At 53.7% G+C, this 24,309-nt stretch overlaps 1 protein-coding gene across 1 annotated transcript in view; it reads left to right on the forward strand.

Annotated features, from left to right (window-relative positions):
• FLNA (filamin A) overlaps nucleotides 1-24,309 on the forward strand; it is a 69,930-nt gene that overhangs the window by 42,823 nt on the left and 2,798 nt on the right. The window contains exons 30-46 of the mRNA XM_086870967.1: nucleotides 201-224; nucleotides 1,851-2,098; nucleotides 2,977-3,079; nucleotides 4,282-4,422; nucleotides 6,486-6,614; nucleotides 8,547-8,720; nucleotides 9,917-10,078; nucleotides 10,989-11,192; nucleotides 12,058-12,210; nucleotides 12,909-13,031; nucleotides 14,581-14,847; nucleotides 15,590-15,727; nucleotides 16,431-16,546; nucleotides 21,551-21,683; nucleotides 22,443-22,619; nucleotides 23,156-23,374; nucleotides 24,029-24,250. Coding sequence (XP_086727093.1) covers nucleotides 201-224; nucleotides 1,851-2,098; nucleotides 2,977-3,079; nucleotides 4,282-4,422; nucleotides 6,486-6,614; nucleotides 8,547-8,720; nucleotides 9,917-10,078; nucleotides 10,989-11,192; nucleotides 12,058-12,210; nucleotides 12,909-13,031; nucleotides 14,581-14,847; nucleotides 15,590-15,727; nucleotides 16,431-16,546; nucleotides 21,551-21,683; nucleotides 22,443-22,619; nucleotides 23,156-23,374; nucleotides 24,029-24,250 — 2,733 coding nt within the window. The remainder of the gene's footprint in view (nucleotides 1-200; nucleotides 225-1,850; nucleotides 2,099-2,976; nucleotides 3,080-4,281; nucleotides 4,423-6,485; nucleotides 6,615-8,546; nucleotides 8,721-9,916; nucleotides 10,079-10,988; nucleotides 11,193-12,057; nucleotides 12,211-12,908; nucleotides 13,032-14,580; nucleotides 14,848-15,589; nucleotides 15,728-16,430; nucleotides 16,547-21,550; nucleotides 21,684-22,442; nucleotides 22,620-23,155; nucleotides 23,375-24,028; nucleotides 24,251-24,309) is intronic.

Genomic DNA, 24,309 nt, shown 5'->3' on the forward strand with positions numbered 1-24,309 from the left:
AAACGGGGGGGGCCACAACGCTGTGGGGAAAGGGGCACGGCTGCACTAAACGGGGGGGAAATGGGGGGGTTTTGGGGGTGTTTTTGGGGGGTTTTGGGGGTCTCACGGCTGTGTCTCACTGGATTTCTTGCTTCTCTGCCCACCCCACCCCACGCCCACCCCCCCACGCCCACCACCCCCCCATCCCCTTCACGCTGTAGTTTCCATCGGAGGTCACGGCTTAGGTAAGAGCACGGCTTGGTTTGGGGAGGGGGGGGGGGGAGCATGGCCAAAACCCCCCCTTTGCACCCCAAAATCGAGGCCCCTTCGCACCCCAAGAATGTCCCTGCATGGGGGAGGGGGAGGAATGGGGTGTGGGGGGGGGTTGGGGTGGGAGAGACCCAAGGTAAAGAGGGGGAACCCCCCCCCCCAAAAAAAGGATTAATGAGGGAGCCCCAAACTCAATTAACGATGAGGGATCCCCCAAAATTAAAGATGGGGACCCCCCCAAAATTAAAGATGGGGACCCCCCCCAAAATTAATGGTGGGGGACTCCCCCCAACCAGTGACCTCAATTAATGAGGGGAAACCCAAATTTAATGAATTTAATGAGGGGAACCTCCCACCAAATTTAATGATGGGAGCCCCCCCGGCCTGAATTAATGAGGGGAGAACCCCCAAACTCAATTAATGAAGGGGGACCCCCCACGACCTCAATTAACGAGGGACCCCCTGAACCCATTCTGGGGGTTCCAGGTCCTGTTTTGGGGCCACCGAAGGGCTCCCATGATGGTGACCCCAAAGAGGTCCCATTTTGGGGTTTTTGGTGCCGTTTTGGTGCTCCCTGGTCCCATTTTGGGCTCCCCAATCCCATTTCGGTGCTCCCGGCACCGTTTCGGTGCTCCTGGCGCTGTTTTGGTGCTCCCTGGTGCCATTTTTGCTGCTCCCCAATCCCATTTTCGTGCTCCCGGCATCGTTCTGGTGCTCCTGGTGCCGTTTTGGTGCTCCCTGATCCCATTTTGGTGCTCCCCAATCCCATTCCGGTGCTCCCAGTGCTGTTTTGGCACTTCTGGTGCTGTTTTGGTGCTCCCAGTGCCATTCCGGTGCTTCCTGATCCCATTTTGGTGCTCCCCGATCCCATTCCGGCACTCCCCAATCCCTTTTTGGCACTCCCGGTGCCGTTCCGGTGCTCCCCAATCCTGTTTTGGTGCTCCCCAATCCCATTTTGGCGCTCCTGGTGCCGTTTTGGTGCTCCCCAATCCCGTTTTGGCACTCCCGGTGCCGTTCCGGTGCTCCCGGTGCCGTTTTGGCACTCCCCAATCCCATTCCGGCACCCCACAATCCCTTTTTGGCACTCCCGGTGCCGTTCCGGTGCTCCCCAATCCCGTTTTGGTGCTCCCCAATCCCATTCCGGCACTCCCCAATCCCGTTTTGGCGCTCCCGGTGCCATTTTGGCGCTCCCGGTGCCGTTTTGGCGCTCCCGGCGCCGTTTTGGTGCTCCCCAATCCCATTTTGGTGCTCTCCAATCCCATTTTGGCGCTCCCGGTGCCGTTTTGGCGCTCCCGGTGCTGTTTTGGTGTTCCCCAATCCCGTTTTGGTGCTCCCCAATCCCGTTTTGGCACTCCCGGTGCCATTTTGGCACTCCCGGTGCCGTTTTGGCGCTCCCGGTGCCGTTTGGCGCTCCCGGTGCCATTCCGGTGCTCCCCAATCCCATTTTGGCACTCCCGGCGCCGTTTTGGCGTTCCCGGTGCCGTTTTGGTGCTCCCGGCGCCGTTTTGGCGTTCCCGGTGCCGTTTTGGTGCTCCCGGTGCCGTTTTGGCGCTCCCGGTGCCGTTTTGGCGCTCCGGTGCCCTGAGCCAGCGCTCCCGCAGGTCCGGGGCTGGGCCCCACGATCCAGCTGGGCGAGCAGACGCTGATCACGGTGGACGCCAAGGCGGCCGGCAAGGGCAAGGTGACGTGCTCGGTGTGCACGCCCGACGGCTCCGAGGTGGACGTGGACGTGGTGGAGAACCCCGACGGCACCTTCGACATCTTCTACACCGCGCCCCAGCCCGGCAAATACGTCATCTGTGTTCGCTTCGGGGGGGAGCACATCCCCAACAGCCCCTTCCAGGTCATGGTGAGTGGAAACGGGGCAAAAACGGGGAGAAACGGGAAAAAACGGGGTGAAAATGGGATAAAAATGGGAATTATGGGGTGAAAATGGGGTAAAAATGGGAATTATGGGGTGAAAATGGGGGATTTGGGGTGATCTGTGTTCGCTTCGGGGGGGAGCACATCCCCAACAGCCCCTTCCAGGTCATGGTGAGTGGAAACGGGGCAAAAACAGGGAGAAACGGGGTGAAAATGGGATAAAAATGGAAAAAAATGGGATAAAAATGGGAATTATGGGGTAAAAATGGGAATTATGGGGTAAAAATGGGAATTATGTGGTGAAAATGGGGGATTTGGGGTGATCTGTGTTCGCTTCGGGGGGGAGCACATCCCCAACAGCCCCTTCCAGGTCATGGTGAGTGGAAACGGGCAAAAACGGGGAGAAACGGGAAAAAACGGGGTGAAAATGGGATAAAAATGGGAATTATGGGGTGAAAATGGGATAAAAATGGGAATTATGGGGTGAAAATGGGGGATTTGGGGTCATCTGTGTTCGCTTCGGGGGGGAGCACATCCCCAACAGCCCCTTCCAGGTCATGGTGAGTGGAAACGGGCAAAAACGGGGAGAAACGGGAAAAAACGGGGTGAAAATGGGATAAAAATGGGAATTATGGGGTGAAAATGGGGGATTTGGGGTGATCTGTGTTCGCTTCGGGGGAGAGCACATCCCCAACAGCCCCTTCCAGGTCATGGTGAGTGGAAACGGGGAAGAAATGGGAAAAAATTGGGGAAATTGGGAAAAATGGGGGAAAAATGAGGGGAAAATGGGGGAAAAGCTGTGGAATTTGGGGTGTCAGTTGGGGCTGGGGGATTTGGGGTGCGCTGACCCTCGGTGCCCCCCAGGCCACGGACCGGCCGCTGCTGGGGGTCAATGGGCTGGACATGGCCGGGCTGCGGCCCTTCGACCTCGTCATCCCCTTCACCATCAAGAAGGGAGAGATCACAGGTGAGCCTCCAAAACAGCCCCAAATGGGTGTGAAAATATCACCAAAACAGCCCTAAAAAATCTCTCAAATCCAGGCCAAAATATCACCAAAACAGCCCTAAAAAATCTCTCAAATCCAGGCCAAAATATCACCAAAACAGCCCTAAAAAATCCTTCAATTCCAGGCCAAAATATCCCAAACCAGCCCTAAAAAATCTCTCAAATCCAGGCCAAAATATCACCAAAACAGCCCTCAAAAATCCCTCAAATCCAGGCCAAAATATCCCAAATCAGCCCTAAAAAATCCCTCAAATCCAGGCCAAAATATCCCAAATACAGCACAAAAAAATCCCTCAAATCCAGGCCAAAATATCCCAAATACAGCCCTAAAAAATCCCTCAAATCCAGGCCAAAATATCACCAAAACAGCCCTAAAAAATCCTTCAAATCCAGGCCAAAATATCCCAAATCAGCCCTAAAAAATCCTTCAATTCCAGGCCAAAATATCCCAAACCAGCCCTAAAAAATCCCTCAAATCCAGGCCAAAATATCCCAAATCAGCCCTAAAAAATCCCTCAAATCCAGGCCAAAATATCCCAAATACAGCACAAAAAAATCCCTCAAATCCAGGCCAAAATATCCCAAATACAGCACAAAAAAATCCCTCAAATCCAGGCCAAAATATCACCAAAACAGCCCTAAAAAATCCCTCAAATCCAGGCCAAAATATCCCAAATACAGCACAAAAAAAATCCCTCAAATCCAGGCCAAAAAAATCCCCCAAATCCAGCTCCCAAATCCCCCAAATTCAGGCCAAAATATCCCAAATCCAGCCCTAAAAAATCCCTCAAACCCAGCCCAAAAATCCCCCAAATCCAGCCCAAAAATCCCCCAAATCCAACCCTAAAAAATCCCTCAAACCCGGCCCAAAAATATCCCAAATCCGCCCTAAAAAATCCTCCAAATCCAGCCCAAAAATCCCCCAAATCCAGCCCAAAAATATCTCAAATCCAGCCCTAAAAATCCCCTAAATCCATCCCAAAAATCCCCCAAATCCAGCCCCAAATCCAGCCCAAAAAAATCCCTCAAATCCAACCCAAAAATCCCCCAAAATCTCCCAAAAATCTCTCCAAAAATCCCCAAAATCCCCCAAAATCCCCCAAAATCTCTCCAAAAAATCCCCAAAACCCCCCAAAATCCCCCAAAATGCCCCAAATCCTCAGGTGAGGTGCGGATGCCCTCGGGCAAAGTGGCCTCTCCGGACATCACGGACAACAAGGACGGGACGGTGACCGTGCGCTTCGCGCCCAGCGAGGCGGGGCTGCACGAGATGGACATCCGCTGTGACTCCATCCCCATCCCCGGTAGGAATCTGGGGGGAATTTGGGGAATTTTTGGGGAATTTTTTGGGATTTTTTTGGGAATTTTTTGGGATTTTTTTGGATTTTTTTTGGATTTTTTTCAATTTTTTTTCAATTTTTTAGGGGATTTTTTTGTGGTCTTTTTTCAATTTTGGGGGGATTTTTTTGGATTTTTTGGGGGTGGATTTTTAAACTTTCTGAGTATTTTTTTTTATTTTATATTTTTGGGGGAATTTTTTGGGAATTTTTGGGATTTTTTTGGGGTGTTTGGGAGCCCCAGGGGATGGGCCAGGAGTGGGTTTGGGGGAGTTTTGGGGGGGTTTGGCTGCACGAGATGGACATCCGCTGTGACTCCATCCCCATCCCCGGTAGGAATTTGGGGGGAATTTGGGGAATTTTGGGGAATTTTTGGGGAATTTTTTGGGATTTTTTTGGGAATTTTTTGGGATTTTTTAGGAATTTTTTTCGATTTTTTTTTTATTTTTTTCAGATTTTTTTTCAATTTTTTAGGGGATTTTTTCGTGTTTTTTTTTTAATTTTGGGGGGATTTTTTTGGATTTTTTGGGGGTTGATTTTTAAACTTTCTGAGTATTTTTTTTATTTTATATTTTTGGGGGAATTTTTGGGGAATTTTTGGGATTTTTTTGGGGTGTTTGGGAGCCCCAGGGGATGGGCCAGGAGTGGGTTTGGGGGAGTTTTGGGGGGGTTTGGCTGCACGAGATGGACATCCGCTGTGACTCCATCCCCATCCCCAGTAGGAATTTGGGGGAATTTGGGGAATTTTGGGGAATTTTTGGGGAATTTTTTGGGATTTTTTAGGATTTTTTTTCGATTTTTTTTCAATTTTTTTTCGATTTTTTTTTCAATTTTTAGGGGATTTTTTCGTGGTTTTTTTTCTATTTTTGGGGGATTTTTTGGGATTTTTTGTTTTTTGGGGGTGGATTTTGGGGGGTTTTTAAACTTTTTGAGTAATTTTTTTTTATTTTATATTTTTGGGGGAATTTTTTGGGAATTTTTGGGATTTTTTGGGGGAATTTTTTTTAAATTTTTTTTTTTATTTTTGGGAATTATTTTTTTTATTTTTGGGGGGATTTTTGGGGATTTTTTGGGAGGGATTTTGGGGGTGTTTCCCCCCCCCAAGTTCTGGGTGGGTTTCAGGGGTGACTTCAGGGTGACTTTAAAGCATCAGGGACACCCAGGGGTGGCTCTGGGGACATTTTTTGGGGTCCCTGTCCCCGTGTGGGATTTGGGGACCCCATGACCCCCCCGTGACCCCCCTGCCCCCCATTTTTGTGCCCCCCCAGGCAGCCCCCCCAGTTCTGGGGTGGCTTTAGGGGGACTTTGAGGACACCCAAGGGTGGCTCTGGGGACGTTTTTTGGGGTCCCTGTCCCCATGTGGGATTTGGGGACCCCGTGACCCCCCTGTGACCCCCCCGTGACCCCCCCGTGACCCCCCCGTGACCCCCCTGCCCCCCGTTTCGTGCCCCCCCCAGGCAGCCCCCCCAGTTCTGGGGTGGCTTTAGGGGGACTTTGAGGACACCCAGGGGTGGCTCTGGGGACGTTTTTCAGGGTCCCTGTCCCCGTGTGGGATTTGGGGACCCTGTGACCCCCCTGTGACCCCCCCGTGACCCCCCCGTGACCCCCCCGTGACCCCCCTGCCCCCCGTTTCGTGCCCCCCCCAGGCAGCCCCCCCAGTTCTGGGGTGGCTTTAGGGGGACTTTGAGGACACCCAGGGGTGGCTCTGGGGACGTTTTTTGGGGTCCCTGTCCCCGTGTGGGATTTGGGGACACCATGGGGGGCTCAGGACCCCCCGTGCCCCCCCCCGTGACCCCCCCGTGACCCCCCCGTGCCCCCCCCGTGCCCCCCCTGTGACCCCCCTGTGACCCCCAGTTCTGGGTGGGTTTCAGGGGTGGCTTTAGGGGGACTTTAAGAACACCCGGGGGTGGCTCTGGGGACTTTTTTCGGGGTCCCTGTCCCTGTGTGGGATTTGGGGACCCCATGACCCCCCCGTGACCCCCCCGTGACCCCCCCGTGACCCCCCTGCCCCCCGTTTCGTGCCCCCCCAGGCAGCCCCCTGCAGTTCTACGTGGATTACGTCAACAGCGGTCACGTGACCGCGTACGGGCCCGGGCTGAGCCACGGCACCGTCAACCGGCCGGCGACGTTCACCGTCAACACCAAGGACGCCGGAGAGGGTGGGGGACACCGGGGACACCGGGGGGACACTGGGGACAGTGGGGACACTGGGGACACTGGGGGGACACTGGGGGGACACTGGGGACACCGGGGGGACACTGGGGACACTGGGGGGACACTGGGGACAGTGGGGACACTGGGGACACTGGGGACACTGGGGGGATTGGGGACACCAGGGTCAACCGGCCGGCGACATTCACCGTCAACACCAAGGACGCCGGAGAGGGTGGGGGACACCGGGGACACCGGGGGGACACTGGGGACAGTGGGGACACTGGGGACACTGGGGGGACACTGGGGGGACACTGGGGACACTGGGGGGCACTGGGGACACTGGGGACACTGGGGGGATTGGGGACACCAGGGTCAACCGGCCGGCAACGTTCACCGTCAACACCAAGGACGCCGGAGAGGGTGGGGGACACCGGGGGGACACTGGGGACACCGGGGGGACACTGGGGACACTAGGGACACCGGGGGGACACTGGGGGGCACTGGGGACACTGGGGACAGTGGGGGGATTGGGGACACCAGGGTCAACCGGCCGGCGACGTTCACCGTCAACACCAAGGACGCCGGAGAGGGTGGGGGACACTGGGGACACCAATGGGGACACTGGGGGGGCACTGGGGGGGCACTGGGGACAGTGGGGACACTGGGGGGACACTGGGGGGACACTGGGGACAGTGGGGGGACACCAAGGTCAACCGGCCGGTGACGTTCACCGTCAACACCAAGGACGCCGGAGAGGGTGGGGGACACCGGGGACACCAATGGGGACACCGGGGGGACACTGGGGGGGCACCAATGGGGACACTGGGGACAGTGGGGGGATTGGGGACACCAGGGTCAACCGGCCGGCGACGTTCACCGTCAACACCAAGGACGCCGGAGAGGGTGGGGGACACTAGGGGGACACTGGGGACACCGGGGGGACACTGGGGACACTGGGGGGACACCGGGGACACCGGGGGGACACCGGGGACACCAATGGGGACACTGGGGGGGCACCAATGGGGACACTGGGGACACTGGGGGGACACTGGGGACACTGGGGGGACACTGGGGGGACACTGGGGATACCGGGGGGGACACTGGGGACACTGGGGGGACACCAATGGGGACACTGGGGGGACACCAATGGGGACACTGGGGGGACACTGGGGACAGTGGGGACAGTGGGGGGATTGGGGACAGCAGGGTCAACCGGCCGGCGACGTTCACCGTCAACACCAAGGACGCCGGAGAGGGTGGGGGACACTGGGGACACCAGGGGGACACTGGGGACACCAATGGGGACACTGGGGACACTGGGGGGACACCGGGGGGGACACTGGGGACACTGGGGACGACACTGGGGACACTGGGGGGACACTGGGGACACCAATGGGGACACCGGGGGGACACTGGGGACACTGGGGGGGACACTGGGGACACTAGGGGGGACACTGGGGACACCAATGGGGACACCGGGGGGACACTGGGGGGGCTGTGGGGACAAGGCATGTACCCATGACCCTGTCCCCTTTTCCCTGTCCCCACTGTCCCCAGGGGGTCTGTCCCAGTGTCCCCAATGTCCCCAACGATGTCCCCACTGTCCCCAGGGGGTCTGTCCCAGTGTCCCCAATGTCCCCAACGATGTCCCCACTGTCCCCAGGGGGTCTGTCCCAGTGTCCCCAATGTCCCCAATGTCCCCAACGATGTCCCCACTGTCCCCAGGGGGTCTGTCCCACTGTCCCCAGTGTCCCCAGTGTCCCCAACGATGTCCCCACTGTCCCCAGGGGGTCTGTCCCAATGTCCCCAACGATGTCCCCACTGTCCCCAGGGGGTCTGTCCCAATGTCCCCAGTGTCCCCAACGATGTCCCCACTGTCCCCAGGGGGTCTGTCCCAATGTCCCCAATGTCCCCAACGATGTCCCCACTGTCCCCAGGGGGTCTGTCCCTGGCCGTGGAGGGTCCGTCCAAGGCCGAGATCAGTTGCCAGGACAACGGGGACGGGACGTGCTCCGTGTCCTACCTGCCGGTGCTGCCCGGCGACTACGGCATCGTGGTCAAGTACAATGACAAGCACATCGCTGGCAGCCCCTTCACCGCCAGGATCACCGGTAAAAAATGGGAAAAAACCCCAAAATCTGGGCTGAAAAACACCAAAAATGGGAAAAAATCAAACAAAACCCCAAAAAAACCCCAAAAAACCCAAAAATAACACCCCAAAACCCCCGAGAAACACACCTGGGGTCACTGGCACATCGCTGGCAGCCCCTTCACCGCCAGGATCACCGGTAAAAAATGGGAAAAAACCCCAAAATCTGGGCTGAAAAACACCAAAAATGGGAAAAAATCTAAAAAACCCCAAAAAAACCCAAAAATAACACCCCAAAACCCCCAGGAAACACACCTGGGGTCACTGGCACATCGCTGGCAGCCCCTTCACCGCCAGGATCACCGGTAAAAAATGGGAAAAAACCCCAAAATCTGGGCTGAAAAACACCAAAAATGGGAAAAAATCTAAAAAACCCTGAAAAAAACCCAAAATCCCACCCCAAAACCCCCAGGAAACACACCTGGGGTCACTGGCACATCGCTGGCAGCCCCTTCACCGCCAGGATCACCGGTAAAAAACACCAAAAACACCCAAAATCTGGGCTGAAAAACACCAAAAATGGGAAAAAATTAAAAAAACCCCAAAAAACCCTGAAAAAACCCCAAAATCCCACCCCAAAACCCCCAGGAAACACACCTGGGGTCACTGGCACATCGCTGGCAGCCCCTTCACCGCCAGGATCACCGGTAAAAAACCCCAAAAACACCCAAAATCTGGGCTGAAAAACACCAAAAATGGGAAAAAACCCAAAAAACCCTGAAAAAACCCCAAAATCCCACCTCAAAACCCCCAGGAAACACACCTGGGGTCACTGGCACATCGCTGGCAGCCCCTTCACCGCCAGGATCACTGGGGGGGAACTCAGAAATCTGGGAAAAACCTGAAAATATCTGAAAAAATCCCCAAAAATCCAGGATAAAAAAAGAAAAAAAGAAAAAAAAATTGCCTGGGTGACCCCTGGGTGACCCCAGGTGACCCCACTGACCCCTGGGTGACCCCTGGGTGATCCCTGGTGACCCCGGGTGACCCCACTGACCCCTGGGTGACCGCGGGTGACCCCACTGACCCCCGGGTGATCCCTGGTGACTCCAGGGTGACCCCAGGTGACCCCACTGACTCCTGAGTGACCCGCAGGTGACCCCGGGTGACCCTGAGTGACCCGCAGGTGACCCCACTGACCCCCGGGTGACCCCACAGGTGACGATTCCCTGCGCCAGTCCCACCTCAAGGTGGGAGCCTCGGCCGAGATCCCGCTGGACATCGGCGAGAGTGACCTGAGCCAGCTGAGCGCCAGCGTCACCGCGCCCTCGGGCCGCAAGGAGCCCTGCCAGCTGAAACGGCTGCGGGACGGCCACCTGGGTGAGCTGGGGACACTGGGGACATCCCTGGGGACACTGGGGACACTGGGGACATGGAGCCCTGCCAGCTGAAACGGCTGCGGGACGGCCACCTGGGTGAGCTGGGGACACTGGGGACATCCCTGGGGACACTGGGGACACTGGGGACATGGAGCCCTGCCAGCTGAAACGGCTGCGGGACGGCCACCTGGGTGAGCTGGGGACACTGGGGACACTGGGGACACCATTGGGGACACTGGGGACACTGGGGACATGGAGCCCTGCCAGCTGAAACGGCTGCGGGACGGCCACCTGGGTGAGCTGGGGACACTGGGGACACCACTGGGGACACTGGGGACATCAGGGACATGGAGCCCTGCCAGCTGAAACGGCTGCGGGACGGCCACCTGGGTGAGCTGGGGACACTGGGGACACTGGGGACATCCCTGGGGACATTGGGGACATCCCTGGGGATGTTGTACTCTGTATCTCTGTCCCTGACTCCTGTCCCCCTGTCCCTGAGGTGTCCCTGTGTCCCCGTGTCCCTGTCCCTGTGTGTGACACATTCCTGTCCCCGTGTCCCCATGTGTGACATGTCCCTGTCCCTGTGTGTGACATGTCCCTGTGTCCCTGAGGTGTCCCTGTCCCTGTGTGTGACACATCCCTGTCCCCGTGTCCCTGTGTGTGACATGTCCCCGTGTCCCCGTGTCCCCATGTGTGACATGTCCCTGTCCCCACTGTCCCCTCAGGGATCTCGTTCGTGCCGCACGAGGTGGGCCAGCACCTGGTGCATGTGTCCCTTTGTGTGACATGTCCCTGTCCCCGTGTCCCTGTGTGTGTGACATGTCCCTGTCCCTGTGTGTGACATGTCCCTGTCCCCATGTGTGACACATCCCTGTCCCCGTGTGTGACACATCCCCGTGTCCCCTCAGGGATCTCGTTCGTGCCGCACGAGGTGGGCCAGCACCTGGTGCACGTGTCCCGGGGGGGACAGCCGCTGTCACGGAGTCCCCTCGCTGTCACCATCAGCCAGGCCGAGCTCGGGGACGCGTCGCGGGTGCGGCTGCGGGGGCCGGGCCTGAGCGAGGGCACCACGTTCCAGCCAGCCCAGTTCACCATCGACACCCGCGAGGCTGGTGAGCACTGGGGGACACTGGGAGGGACTGGGAGGGACTGGGAATGGATTTGGGGACACTGGGAGGGACTGGGAATGGATTCAGGGTCACTGGGAGGGACTGGGAGGGACTGGGGGACACTGGGAGGGACTGGGAATAGATTCAGGGACACTGGGAGGGACTGGGAGGGGGTCTGGGGACACTAGGAGCCACTGGGAGGGGACTGGTAATTTATTCAGGGACACTGGGAGGAACTGGGAGGGACTGGGAGGGGACTGGGAGGGGATTTGGGGACACTGGGAGTGACTGGGAAGGGACTGGGAGGGACTGGGAGGGGATCTGGGGACACTGGGAGGGGATTTGGGGACACTGGGAGGAACTGAGAGGGGATTTGGGGGCACTGGGAGGGACTGGGAAGGGACTGGGAATGGATTTGGGGACACTGGGAGTGACTGGGAGGGGATTGGGGGACACTGGGAGGGGATTTGGGGACACTGGGAGTGACTGGGAGGGACTGGGAGGGGATTTGGGGACACTGGGAGGGGATTTGGGGACACTGGGAAGGGACTGGGAGGGGACTGGGAGGGACTGGGAGGGGACTGGGAGGGGATTTGGGGACACTGGGAGGGGATTTGGGGACACTGGGAGTGACTGGGAGGGGATTTGGGGTCCCAGAGTTCTCGGGGGGGGTCCCAGGGGGGCTCTGGGGTCCCTCCCAGTCTGCCCAGTCCAGCCTCCAGCCCTGCCCAGTTCCCCCCACCCCTCTGAGCTTTCAGGTTTTTTTAGGGAGTTTTTTTGGTGGTTTTTTTTGCAATAAAAGGAAGATTTTGGGATTTTCCAGGATGGATTTTTTGGGATCTGTCCTGACCCTTTTAACCCTTTGCAGGCTACGGGGGGCTGAGCCTGTCCATCGAGGGTCCCAGCAAGGTGGACATCACCACGGAGGAGCTGGAGGACGGCACCTGCCGCGTGTCCTACTGCCCCACCGAGCCCGGCAACTACATCATCTCCGTCAAATTCGGGGAGCAGCACGTGCCCGGTGAGCACTGGGGGCACTGGGAGCACTGGGACGGGCTTTGGGGGCACTGGGAGGGGGTTTGGGGGCACTGGGAAGGGGTTTGGGGGCACTGGGAAGGGGTTTGGGGGCACTGGGAGGGACTGGGACGGGGTTTAGGGGCACTGGGAGGGACTGGGAGGGGGTTTGGGGGCACTGGGAGGGGATTTGGGGGCACTGAGAGGGGGTTTAGGGGCACTGGGAGGGACTGGGAGGGGGTTTGGGGGCACTGGGAGGGGATTTGGGGGCACTGGGAGGGACTGGGAGGGGATTTGGGGGCACTGGGAGGGGGTTTGGGGGCACTGGGAGGGGGTTTAGGGGCACTGGGAGAGACTGGGAGGGGGTTTGGGGGCACTGGGAGGGGGTTTGGGGACACTGGGAGGGACTGGGAGGGGGTTTGGGGGCACTGGGAGGGGGTTTGGGGACACTGGGAGGGACTGGGCGAGGATTTGGGGGCACTGGGAGGGACTGGGAGTGTTTTGGGGGGTCCCAGAGGGGTTTTGGGGGGTCCTGAATGGCCCCAAAGCCCACCCAGGGAGCCCCTTCTGGGACAGCCTCACCCGGGGATTTTGGGGGGATTTTGGGACATTTTGGGGGGACTTGAGAGGGTTCTGAACCTCAGGGGGATTTGGGGATTTCAGGGGAGGTTTTGGGGGGTCCTGACTGACCCCAAACCCCCCCAGGGAGCCCCTTCTCGGTGAAGGTGACGGGCGAGGGTCGCGTCCGTGAGAGCATCACCCGCCGGCGCCGCGCGCCCCCCGAGGCCAGCGTGGGGACCCCCTGCGACCTCAGCCTCAAAATGCCCGGTGAGGGTCCTGGGGGGGTCCTGGGGGGGTCCTGGGGGGGTCCTGGGGGGTCCTGGGGGGGGTTTTGGGTGGTCCTGGGGGGGTTTGGGGGTCCTCAGGAGGTCCTGGAAGTCTTGAGGAAGTCACCGAGCATCGCTGGAGGTGTTTTGGGGAGATGTTCTGGGGGTCCTGGGGGCTCCTGGGGGGGTTTATTTCCACCAAATAACCCCATTTTTCCCCCAAATAACCTTATTTTTCCCCAAATAACCCCATTTTTTTCCATTTTTTCCCCATTTCTCCCCAAATAACCCCATTTTTTCCCCGTTTTTCCCCATTTCCCCCCCAGAACTCTCAGGCTCCGAGGTGACGGCGCAGGTGACAGGTCCCACATGGAACATTTCCCCAAATAACCCCATTTTTTCCCCATTTCTCCCCATTTTTTCCCCATTTCTCCCCATTTTTTCCCCATTTTTTCCCCAAATAACCCCATTTTCTCCCCAAATAACCCCATTTTCTCCCCAAATAACCCCATTTTTCCCCATTTTTTCCCCCAATAACCCCATTTTTTCCCCAAATAACCCCATTTTCCCCCATTTCCCCCCATTTCCCCGCAGAGCTGTCGGTCTCGGAGGTGACGGCGCAGGTGACGGGTCCCACATGGAACATTTCCCCAAATAACCCCATTTTTTCCCATTTTCTCCCCATTTTTTCCCCAAATAACCCCATTTTTTCCCCCCATAACCCCATTTCTCCCCATTTCCCCCCGTTTCCCCCCAGAGCTGTCGGTCTCGGAGGTGACGGCGCAGGTGACGGGTCCCACAATGGAACATTTCCCCAAATAACCCCATTTTTTCCCCATTTTCCCCGCAGAGCTGTCGGTCTCGGAGGTGACGGCGCAGGTGACGGGTCCCACATGGAACATTTCCCCAAATAACCCCATTTTTTCCCCATTTCTCCCCATTTTTTCCCCATTTCTCCCCATTTTTTCCCCATTTTTTCCCCAAATAACCCCATTTTCTCCCCAAATAACCCCATTTTCTCCCCAAATAACCCCATTTTTCCCCATTTTTTCCCCCAATAACCCCATTTTTTCCCCAAATAACCCCATTTTCCCCCATTTCCCCCCATTTCCCCGCAGAGCTGTCGGTCTCGGAGGTGACGGCGCAGGTGACGGGTCCCACATGGAACATTTCCCCAAATAACCCCATTTTTTCCCATTTTCTCCCCATTTTTTCCCCAAATAACCCCATTTTTTCCCCCCATAACCCCATTTCTCCCCATTTCCCCCCGTTTCCCCCCAGAGCTGTCGGTCTCGGAGGTGACGGCGCAGGTGACGGGTCCCACAATGGAACATTTCCCCAAATAACCCCATTTTTTCCCCATTTTCCCCGCAGAGCTGTCGGTCTCGGAGGTGACGGCGCAGGTGACGGGTCCCACATGGAACATTTCCCCCATTTTTTCCCCATTTTTCCCCCAATGACCCCATTTTTCCCCAAATAACCCCATTTTTTCCCATTTTTTCCCCATTTTTTCCCCAAATAACCCCATTTTTACCCCATTTTCCCCGCAGAGCTGTCGGTCTCGGAGGTGACGGCGCAGGTGACGGGTCCCTCGGGCCAGCCCGTGGCCTCGCAGGTGCTGCCGGGCGCGGGGGGCTCGGTGGGCGTTCGTTTCGTGCCGCAGGAGACCGGAGCTCACCGCGTCAGCGTCAAGGAGCGCGGGCAGCACGTGCCGGGGAGCCCCTTCCAGTTCACCGTGGGACCCCTGGGAGAGGGGGGAGCGCACAAAGTCCGGGCTGGGGGGCCCGGGCTGGAGAGAGCCGAGGCTGGGACCCCCGGTGAGACCCCCGGGATGGGCTGGGGATGGGGATTTGGGGGGGTTTGGGGGGGTTTTGGGGGGGATTTGGGGGATTTGGGGTCCCGGGCTGGAGAGAGCCGAGGCTGGGACCCCCGGTGAGACCCCCGGGATGGGCTGGGGATGGGGATTTGGGGGGGTTTTGGGGGGTTTGGGGGGGTTTTGGGGGGTTTGGGGGGGTTTGGGTGGGTTTTGGGGGGATTGGGATGTGCCGGGGAGCCCCTTCCAGTTCACCGTGGGACCCCTGGGAGAGGGGGGAGCGCACAAAGTCCGGGCTGGGGGGCCCGGGCTGGAGAGAGCCGAGGCTGGGACCCCCGGTGAGACCCCCGGGGTGGACTGGGGATGGGGGGAGTGGGCTGGAGGCCGGCGCTGGGAGTCTCTGTGTCCTTTATAGGGGAATTTATGGGGTTTTGGGCTTTTTAGAGTGTTTTTTTGGGGTTTTTAGGGTGGATTTTTGGTGTTTTTGGGGTGGATTTTTGGGGTTTTTGGGGTGGATTTTTGGGGTTTTTGTAGTTTTTGGGGTGCTCTGACCCCCCGTTTCCCCATTCCCAGCCGAGTTCAGCATCTGGACGCGCGAGGCCGGCGCCGGGGGTCTCTGTGTCCTTTATAGGGGAATTTATGGGGTTTTTGGGGTTTTTAGGGTGGATTTTGGGGTTTTTAGGGTGGATTTTTAGGGTTTTTGGTGTTTTTGGGGTGCTCTGACCCCCCGTTTTCCCCATTCCCAGCCGAGTTCAGCATCTGGACGCGCGAGGCCGGCGCCGGGGGTCTCTCCATCGCCGTCGAGGGTCCCAGCAAGGCCGAAATCGCCTTCGAGGATCACAAGGACGGCTCCTGCGGCGTCTCCTACGTGGTGCAGGAACCCGGTGGGTGAGGGGGTTTTGGGGGGTTTTTTGGGGGGTTTTGGGGGGTTTTGGGGGGTTTTTGGGGGGTTTTGGGGGTTTTTATGGGGTTTGGGGTTTTTGGGGGACAGAGTTTTTGGGGTTTTTAGGGTCAGATCCCCCTCCCCTAATCCCCAAACCCCCCCAGGTGATCTCGAGGTGTCGGTGAAGTTTCACCCCGAGTTTGTCCCCAAAAGCGGGGACAGAGATGGGTTTTGGGGAGGGGATTTTTGGGGGTTTTTTAGGGTTTTTTGGGGTTTTTGGAGTGGGATTTTTGGGTTTTTGGGGTTTTTTGGGATCCAGACCCCCTCCCCTAATCCCAAACCCCCCCAGGTGATCTCGAGGTGTCGGTGACATTCAACATCCTCAAGAGTGGGGACAGAGCCACATTTTAGGGCAGGATTTTGGGGTTTTTAGGGTTTTTTGGAGTGGGATTTTGGGGTTTTTAGGGTGGGATTTTTGGGATTTTGGGGTTTTTTAGGATCCAAACCCCCTCCCCTAATCCCAAACCCCCTCAGGTGATCTCGAGGTGTCGGTGACGTTCAACATCCCCTAGAGCGGGGACAGAGAGGGAACAGAGCCACATTTTGAAGCGGAATTTTGGGGTTTTTGGGGTGGGATTTTGGGGTTTTTGGGTGGAATTTTTTGGTTTTTGGGATCCAAACCCCTAATCCCCAACACCCCCCAGGTGATTACGAGGTGTCGGTGAAGTTCAACGACGAGCACATCCCCGAGAGCCCGTTCGTGGTGACGGCCGCGGCCCCGAGCGACGCCGCGCGGCGCCTGACTGTTTCTAGCCTTCAGGTGAGGCACCTGGAGACCCCAAAAACCCCAAAAACAACCCTAAAACAGCAGCACAGAACCCCCCTGGAGCGCGGGGGGGCCCGGCCAGCGCAGCCCTCGAGGCCTTGGGGGGATTTGGGGTCTGTAGGAGCAGATTTGGGGTCTGTAGGGGCAGATTTGGGGTCTGTAGGGGCAGATTTGGGGTCTGTAGGGGCAGATTTGGGGGTTGTAGGGGCAGATTTGGGGTCTGTAGGGGCAATTTTGGGGTCTGTGGGGGCAGATTTGGGGTCTGTAGGGGCAGATTTGGGGTCTAAAAGAGCAGATTTGGGGTTGTAGGGGCAGATTTGGGGGTTATAGGGGCAGATTTGGGGTCTGTAGGGGCAGATTTGGGGTCTGTGGGGGCAGATTTGGGGTCTGTAGGGGCAGATTTGGGGGTTATAGGGGCAGATTTGGGGTTGTAGGGGCAGATTTGGGGTCTGTAGGGGCAGATTTGGGGTCTGTAGGGGCAGATTTGGGGTCTGTGGGGGCAGATTTGGGGTTGTAGGGGCAGATTTGGGGGTTATAGGGGCAGATTTGGGGTTATAGGGGCAGATTTGGGGTCTGTAGGGGCAGATTTGGGGTCTATGGGGCAGATTTGGGGTTGTAGGGGCAGATTTGGGGTCTGTAGGGGCAGATTTGGGGTTTGTAGGGGCAGATTTGGGGTCGAAAAGAGCAGATTTGGGGTCTATAGGGGCAGATTTGGGGTCTAAAAGAGCAGATTTGGGGTCTGTAGGGGCAGATTTGGGGTCTATAGGGGCAGATTTGGGGTCTAAAAGAGCAGATTTGGGGTCTGTAGGGGCAGATTTGGGGTCTATAGGGGCAGATTTGGGGTTTGTAGGGGCAGATTTGGGGTCTGTAGGGGCAGATTTGGGGTCTAAAAGAGCAGATTTGGGGTTTGTAGGGGCAGATTTGGGGTCTGTAGGGGAAGATTTTGGGGGTTTGGGGTTTCTAGGGGCGATTTTGGGGTTTCTAGAGGTGATTTTGGGGTCTAAAAGAGCAGATTTGGGGTCTGTAGGGGCAGTTTTGGGGTTTCTAAGGGCAATTTTGGGGTCTAAAAGAGCAGATTTGGGGTTTCCAGGGGCGATTTTGGGGTCTGTGGGGGCAGATTTGGGGTCTAAAGGAAAATTTTGGGGTCTGTAGGGACAGATTTGAGGTTTTTTAAAGCAGATTTGGGGGTTTTGGAGCAGTTTTGAGGTTTTAGAGCAGATTTTGAAGGGTTTAAAATCAGATTTTGAGGTTTTAGATCAGATTTTGAAGGGTTTAGATGAGATTTTGAGTAGTTTAAAGCAGATTTTGAGTAGTTTAAACCATATCTTTTAGGTTTAAAATCAGATTTTGAGGTTTTAAAGCAGATTTTGAGAGTTTGAATCAGATTTTGAAGGGTTTAAATCAGATTTTGAGGGGTTTAAATCAGATTTTAGGGTGTTTAAATCAGATTTTTGAGGTTTTAGATCAGATTTTGGGGGGTTTAAGTCAGATTTTGGGGGTTTAAATCAGATTTTTGAGGTTTTAGATCAGATTTTGGGGGTTTATATCAGATTTTTGAGGTTTTAGATCAGATTTTGGGGGTTTAAATCAGATTTCTGAGGTTTTAGATCAGATTTTTGAGGTTTTAGATCAGATTTTTGAGGTTTTAGAACAGATTTGGGGGGTTTAAATCAGATTTTTGAGGTTTTAGATCAGATTTTGTGGGGTTTAAGTCAGATTTTGGGGGGTTTAAATCAGGTTTTAGGGGGTTAAATCAGATTTTTGAGGTTTTAGATCAGATTTTGGGGGGTTTAAATCAGATTTTTGAGGTTTTAGATCAGATTTTGAAGGGTTTAAATCAGATTTTTGAGGTTTTAGATCAGATTTTGGGGGGTTTAAATCAGATTTTTGAGGTTTTAGATCAGATTTTAGGGTGTTTAAATCAGATTTTTGAGGTTTTAGATCAGATTTTGGGGGTTTAAATCAGATTTTTGAGGTTTTAAATCAGATTTTTGAGGTTTTTAGGATCAGATTTTGGGGGATCCGAGGCAGTTTCGGGGTCCCTGCGCTGGCCCAGCCCCCCCAGCCCGGGGGTCCCGGGGGTCTCTCTCGTGTCTCTGATAAAGGCTTTGAACAGGGGGGGGCTGGGGGGGTTCAACGGGAGCCAGCGGGGCCCCAAAAAAAACCCCCAAATCCCCCCAAAATGGGGGGTCCCGGGGTCCCCGCTGCCTCCCGCTGAACCCCCCCACCCCCCAAGGTAAGTGGGGTCCGGGGGGGACCCCAAAACCTCCCCCCCACCCCCTTTAGGGACCCTCAAACCCCTCCCCAGCCCAAAATGGGGATTTGGGGGGGGCTTGGGGCTCCCCTCTGGGGGATTTTAAGGGAAGGATTTGGGGTTTTCTGACTCCCCAAAATATTTGGGATGAGGATTTGGGGTTTTCTGACTCCCCAAAATATTTGGGATGAGGATTTTGGGTTTTCTGCCCCCCCAAAAATATTTGGGATGAGGATTTGGGGTTTTCTCACTCCCCAAAATATTTGGGATGAAGTTTTGGGGTTGTTCTCCCACCCCAAATTATTTGGGATGAGGATTTGGGGTTTTCCAACTATCCCAAAATATGTGGGATGAGGATTTGAGGTTTTCTGACCCCCCAAAATATTTGGGATGAAGTTTTGGGGTTCTTCTCCCACCCCAAAATATTTGGGATGAGGATTTGGGGTTTTCTGACTCCCCAAAAATATTTGGGATGAGGATTTGGGGTTTTTCCACCTCCCCAAAATATTTGGGATGAGGATTTGGGGTTTTCTGACCCCCAAAAATATTTGGGATGAGGATTTGGGGTTTCTGACCCCCCCAAAATTTTTGGGATGAGGTTTCAGGGTTGTTCTCCCACCCCAAATTTTTTGGGATGAGGATTTGGGGTTTTCCAAGCCTCCCTGAGATTTTTAGGGTGGGAATTTGGGGTCGTTTTCCTTCCCCAAATTTTTGGGGTGAGGATTTTGGGGTTGTTTTTTCTTTTGTGATTTTTTTTTTGAGGTTTTAATTTTATTTTTGTTGTTTTTATGGGGATTTATTTTGAGTTTTTGGGGCATTTTTAGGACGATTTTTTTTCTTTCTTTGGGATTTGGGGTTTTTTTTGTTGTTGTTATTTGGGATTTTGGGGTTATTTTTTGCTTTTTGGGGGTTTATTTTATGTATTTTGAGGGCTCTTTCTGGGGGGATTTTTAGGAGGAATTTTTTGGTTTCTTGGGGAGTTTTGGGGTTTATTTTTTTTGTTTTTTGGGGTTTTTTTGTTATTTTTTTGTGGAGTTTTTGGGGATTTTTTTGATGGTTTTTTGGGGTTTTTTTATTCTTTTTTCCTGTTTCTTTGAGGGATTATTTTTGTTTTTTATGAGGTTTTATTTCAGCTTTTCTGAGGGCTCTTGGTGGGGGTTTTTGGGAGCTTTTTTTGGGACTTTCTTTGGGATTCTTTTGGTGCTTTTCTTGTTTTTTTTGGGAGCTTTCCTTGTGTGTTTTTGGGAGAGGATTTTTACCTTATTTTTATTTTATTTTATTTTATTTTATTTTATTTTATTTTATTTTTATTTCATTTTACTTTATTTAATTTTATTTTATTTTACTTTCGTTTTATTTCATTTCATTTTGTTTCATTTTATTTATTTGATTTAATTTGATTTAATTTTATTTTTTTTTTATTTTATTTTACTTTACTTTATTTTTCTTTATTTTTTTAATTTAATTTCCTTTCTTTTATTTTATTTTATTTTATTTTATTTTATTTTATTTTATTTTATTTCATTTTATTTTATTTCATTTTATTTTATTTCATTTTATTTTATTTTTCTCTATTTTATTTTACTTTATTTTTCTTTATTTTATTTTTTTATTTAATTAAATTTTATTTATTTATTTTATTTTATTTTATTTCATTTTATTTCATTTTATTTTATTTTATTTTATTTCATTTCATTTCATTTTATTTTTCTCTATTTTATTTTACTTTATTTTTCTTTATTTTATTTTTTTAAATTTCATTTCACTTCATTTATTTCATTTATTCCATTTCACTTCACCCTTTTCCCCCAACACCTTTTCAGTGACCTCCCCTTTATTTCCCCCTCTCCTTTTTCCCTTTTTCCTCCCAAATCCCTCAGCTTTGGGGAGGGTTCCTGGAATTGTTTCCCATTTTTTTTTGGGGTGTTTCTGACCCATGTTCAAGGAATTATTTCTGTTTATTTTGGGGTGTTTCTGACCCGGGTTCCTGGAATTATTTCTGTTTATTTTGGGGTGTTTCTGACCTGGATTCAAGGAATTATTTCTGTTTATTTTGGGGTGTATCTGACCTGGGTTCAAGGAATTATTTCTGTTTATTTTGGGGTGTATCTGACCCGGGTTCCTGGAATTGTTTCCCATTTTTTGGGGGGTTTCTGACCCGGGTTCCTGGAATTATTTCTGTTTATTTTGGGGTGTTTCTGACCCAGGTTCCTGGAATTATTTCCGTTTATTTTGGGGTGTATCTGACCTGGGTTCCTGAAGTTCTTTCCCATTTACTTTGAGGTGTTTCTGACCCGGGTTCCTGGAATTATTTCTGGTTTTTTTGGGGTGTTTCTGACCCATGTTCCTGGAATTGTTTCCCATTTTTTGGGGTGTTTCTGACCCAGGTTCAAGGAATTATTTCTGTTTATTTTGGGGTGTTTCTGACCCGGGTTCCTGAAATTATTTCTGGTTTTTTTGGGGTGTATCTGACCTGGGTTCTTGGAATTGTTGGGGTGTTTCTGACCCATGTTCCTGGAATTATTTCTGGTTTTTTTGGGGTGTTTCTGACCCATTTTCCTGAAGTTCTTTCCCGTTTACTTTGAGGTGTTTCTGACCCGGGTTCAAGGAATTATTTCTGTTTATTTTGGGGTGTTTCTGACCCGGGTTCCTGGAATTATTTCTGTTTATTTTGGGGTGTTTCTGACCCGGGTTCCTGGAATTGTTTCCCATTTTTGGGGTGTTTCTGACCCGTGTCCCCCCAGGAGTCGGGGCTCAAGGTTCACCAGCCGGCCTCGTTCGCCGTCAGCCTCAACGGCGCCCGCGGAGCGCTGGACGCCAAAGTTCACAGTCCCTCGGGGGCCCTGGAGGAATGTCACATCTCCGAGGTCACCCCAGGTGAGGGACACCCCCAAAACGCCCCCAAAAACATCCCCGAGGTGCTGGGGAAAAGCGGGAAGAGAAAAAACGGGAAATTCCAGAGCAAAACTGGGAAATTCCAACGTGAAATCGGGAAATTCCAGACCAAAATCCCCAAATTTCTCCCTAAAATCTGCAAATTCCAACCCGAAATTGGGAAATTCCAACCCAAAACTGGGAAATTCTGGCTTGAAATTGGGAAATTCCACCCCGAAATCCCCAAATTCCACCCTGAAATCGGCGAATTCCAACCCAAAATCTCAAAAAATTTCTCTCTAAAATCGGCAAATTCCAACCCAAAATTGGGAAATTCTGGCTTGAAATGGGGAAATTCCACCCTGAAATCCCCAAAAATTCTCCTCTAAAATCTGCAAATTCCATCACGAAATCGGGAAATTCCAACCCAAAATCCGTGATCTCCTCCCCAGAATCAAAAAAAATTCCTCCCTAAAATCTGCAAATTCCACCCCAAAATCAACAAATTCCTCCCCAAAATCTTCCCCATTCCCATAAAAACGAGTTTTCAGGGATGATTTTGGGTTTCAGGGATGATTTTGGGATCCCCTTTTCCTCGTTTTCCCCAGACAAAAACAACCGTGCGCTTCACCCCGCAGGAATTTGGGATTTGGGGATGGTTCGGTTCCGGATTTTGGGATTTCAGGGATAATTTTGAGATTTCAGGGATAATTTTGGGGTTTCAGGGATAATTTGGGATCCCCCTTTCCCCGTTTTTCCCAGATAAATACGCCGTGCGCTTCATCCCGCGGGAGAACGGCGTCTACTCCATCGACGTGAAGTTCGAGGGTTCCCACATCCCCGGGAGCCCCTTCAAGGTCCGGGTGGGAGAGCCAGGACAGGCCGGGGATCCGGGCCTGGTCTCGGCCTACGGGCCCGGCCTGGAGGGCGGCACCACAGGTATGGAATTCTGAGGGGAAAAACCGGGAATTTGAGGGAAAAACAGGAATTTTGGGGATGAGGGAGTGTGGGGGCGTGCCACAGGTACGGAATTTGGGGGAAAAAATGGGAATTTGGGAGGGAAAAAACAGGAATTTGAGGATCTGGGCCTGGTGTTGGCCTACGGGCCTGGCCGGGAGGGTGGCACCACAGGTATGGAATTCTGAGGGGAAAAAACTGGAATTTATTGGAAAAGCTGGGAATTCAGGAGGTTATGGGGCTGGAGAGAACTACAGGTACCGGGAATTTGGGGAAAAATTGGAATTAGGGGGAAAAAACAGGAATTTTGGAAAGATGTGGGACAGGCCGAGGATCCGGGCCTGGTCTCGGCCTACAGGCCCGGCCTGGAGGGCGGCACCACAGGTACGGAATTCTGAGGGAAGAAAACAGGAATTTTCGGGCAAAACGGGAATTTCTGAGTTCTCGGTGCTGTCTGAATCCCTTTCCCAGTGGGATTTGGGTGTCAAACGCTCTTTCCCGTGGGATTTGTCCCTCAGGCTCGGCGGCCGAGTTCGTGGTGAACACGTCCAAGGCGGGCCCGGGCGCTCTGGCCGTGACCATCGAGGGCCCGTCCAAGGTGACCATGGAGTGCCAGGAGTGTCCCGAGGGCTTCAGGGTCAGCTACACGCCCATGGCCCCCGGCAGTTACCTCATCCACATCAAATTCGGGGGGCCCCATCACATCGTGGGGAGCCCCTTCAAGGCCAAGGTCACCGGTGAGCGCCGGGGCTGGGGGGAAAGGGGATTTGGGGGGGATTTTGGGGGGATTTTGGGGTTTTGGGGGGATTCAAAGGAGGGTTGGGGGGGGTTGGGGGGATTCAAAGGGGATTTGGAGGGATTTAAAGGGGTTTGGGGGGATTTAAAGGAATTTGGGGGGATTCAAAGGGGTTTGGGGGGGATTTGGGGTGTTTAAGGGGTTTGGGGGGGTTTAAAGGGGTTTGGGGAGATTTGGGGGGGAATTGGGAGGATTTAAAAGGGTTTTAGGGGAAATTGAGGGGGTTTGGGGGGTTTAAAGGGACTTTGGGGAGGTTTAAGGAGTTTTGTGAAGCTTTGGGGGGATTTCAAGGGGTTTTGGGGGGTTTAAAGGGGTTTTGGGGAGGAATTGAGGGGGTTTGGGGCATGGGAGGGGAGATTTGAGGGGATTTAGGAGAGTTTTGGGGGGAATTTGGGGGAATTTTCCATTTAACCCCCGATTTTAAGATTCCACCTCCCAATTTTTCAACTCCAACCTCTCCACTTTGAACCTTCCACCCCACGAATTCTTTTTGCCATTTCCAACCTCAAATTTTCAGGGTTCCCCCCACCCCCCCACTGTGATTTTTTTTTGGGTTTCTCAACCCAAATTTTGGGTTTTTTTCCCCTCATTTTAGGGCCTCGTCTGGTGAGCAGCCACAGCCTCCGGGAGAGCTCCTCGGTGCTGCTGGACTCGGGGGGAGCACACGGGGGTCCCACCCCCGCCCCCGCCCCCACCGGAGCCCCCCAGGGACCCCCCAAATTCTCTGACGCCTCCAAGGTGGTGGCCAAAGGTTTGGGGCTCAGCAAAGGCTTCGTGGGGCAGAAAAATTCCTTCACCGTGGACTGCAGCAAGGCAGGTGAGTGGCAAAAATAAACCAAAATGAGCTAAAATAGGCCCAAAAATCAGGCTGGGACA

This window comes from Cyanistes caeruleus, chromosome 34, assembly GCF_971803275.1.
Source record: "Cyanistes caeruleus chromosome 34, bCyaCae1.hap1.1, whole genome shotgun sequence".
NCBI lineage: Eukaryota > Metazoa > Chordata > Aves > Passeriformes > Paridae > Cyanistes > Cyanistes caeruleus.